Source organism: Octopus bimaculoides, chromosome 11, assembly GCF_001194135.2.
Source record: "Octopus bimaculoides isolate UCB-OBI-ISO-001 chromosome 11, ASM119413v2, whole genome shotgun sequence".
NCBI lineage: Eukaryota > Metazoa > Mollusca > Cephalopoda > Octopoda > Octopodidae > Octopus > Octopus bimaculoides.
In genome coordinates this window covers 1,283,138-1,283,699 of record NC_068991.1, presented here as the reverse complement: position 1 = coordinate 1,283,699, position 562 = coordinate 1,283,138, and the positions used below count along the sequence as shown (strand labels likewise).

The following is a 562-nucleotide window of genomic DNA, read 5'->3' as shown; positions in this document are numbered from 1 at the left end:
ATAATAATAATAATAATAATAATAATAATAATAATAATAATAATGGATAGGGTTAACCTGGCAACAGGCTTATTGTGGGAGGAGCGAGGTGCAGAATGGGGTGGAAACGGTATTACCTTGTGGAGATCGGTAGGAGACGTTCAAATAGCGGTCAAATCGCTTGACGTTGAATTCGCCCGGCTGAAACAGCAAAGTTAAGAGGCTGTCGTCATTGTTGTTCTTTTTCTGGATGGTAGTGGTGGTGGTCACTGGGTCTTTATAGCAGGAAATGTCCACTTTGGTCTTGTAAGACGGACACAACGAGGAATAGATCTTACCGAACCAGAAGAGGTCATCGCTGCTAAAGATTGTCCGAATGAGACTGAGACATTTGAGTATGGTGCGGGCATGATCGCCACCACACGTTGTGTTTACTAATGGTCTTGATGCTGTTGATGTTAATGATGATGATGACGATGATGGTGGTGATGGTGATTTTGCTATTCCCGTTGGTGTGGTAGTCATAATGATTATAAACACTGAAATAGAAAACAAAAATATACATATATAAATATGCATATAT

The 562-nt window shown here is 40.0% G+C and overlaps 1 protein-coding gene across 1 annotated transcript in view; it reads right to left on the bottom strand.

Moving 5' to 3' along the window:
* LOC106882534 (uncharacterized protein C56G2.4) overlaps positions 1-562 on the bottom strand; it is a 47,601-nt gene that overhangs the window by 9,948 nt on the left and 37,091 nt on the right. Inside the window, exon 3 of the mRNA XM_052971452.1 lies at positions 117-428. Coding sequence (XP_052827412.1) covers positions 117-428 — 312 coding nt within the window. The remainder of the gene's footprint in view (positions 1-116; positions 429-562) is intronic.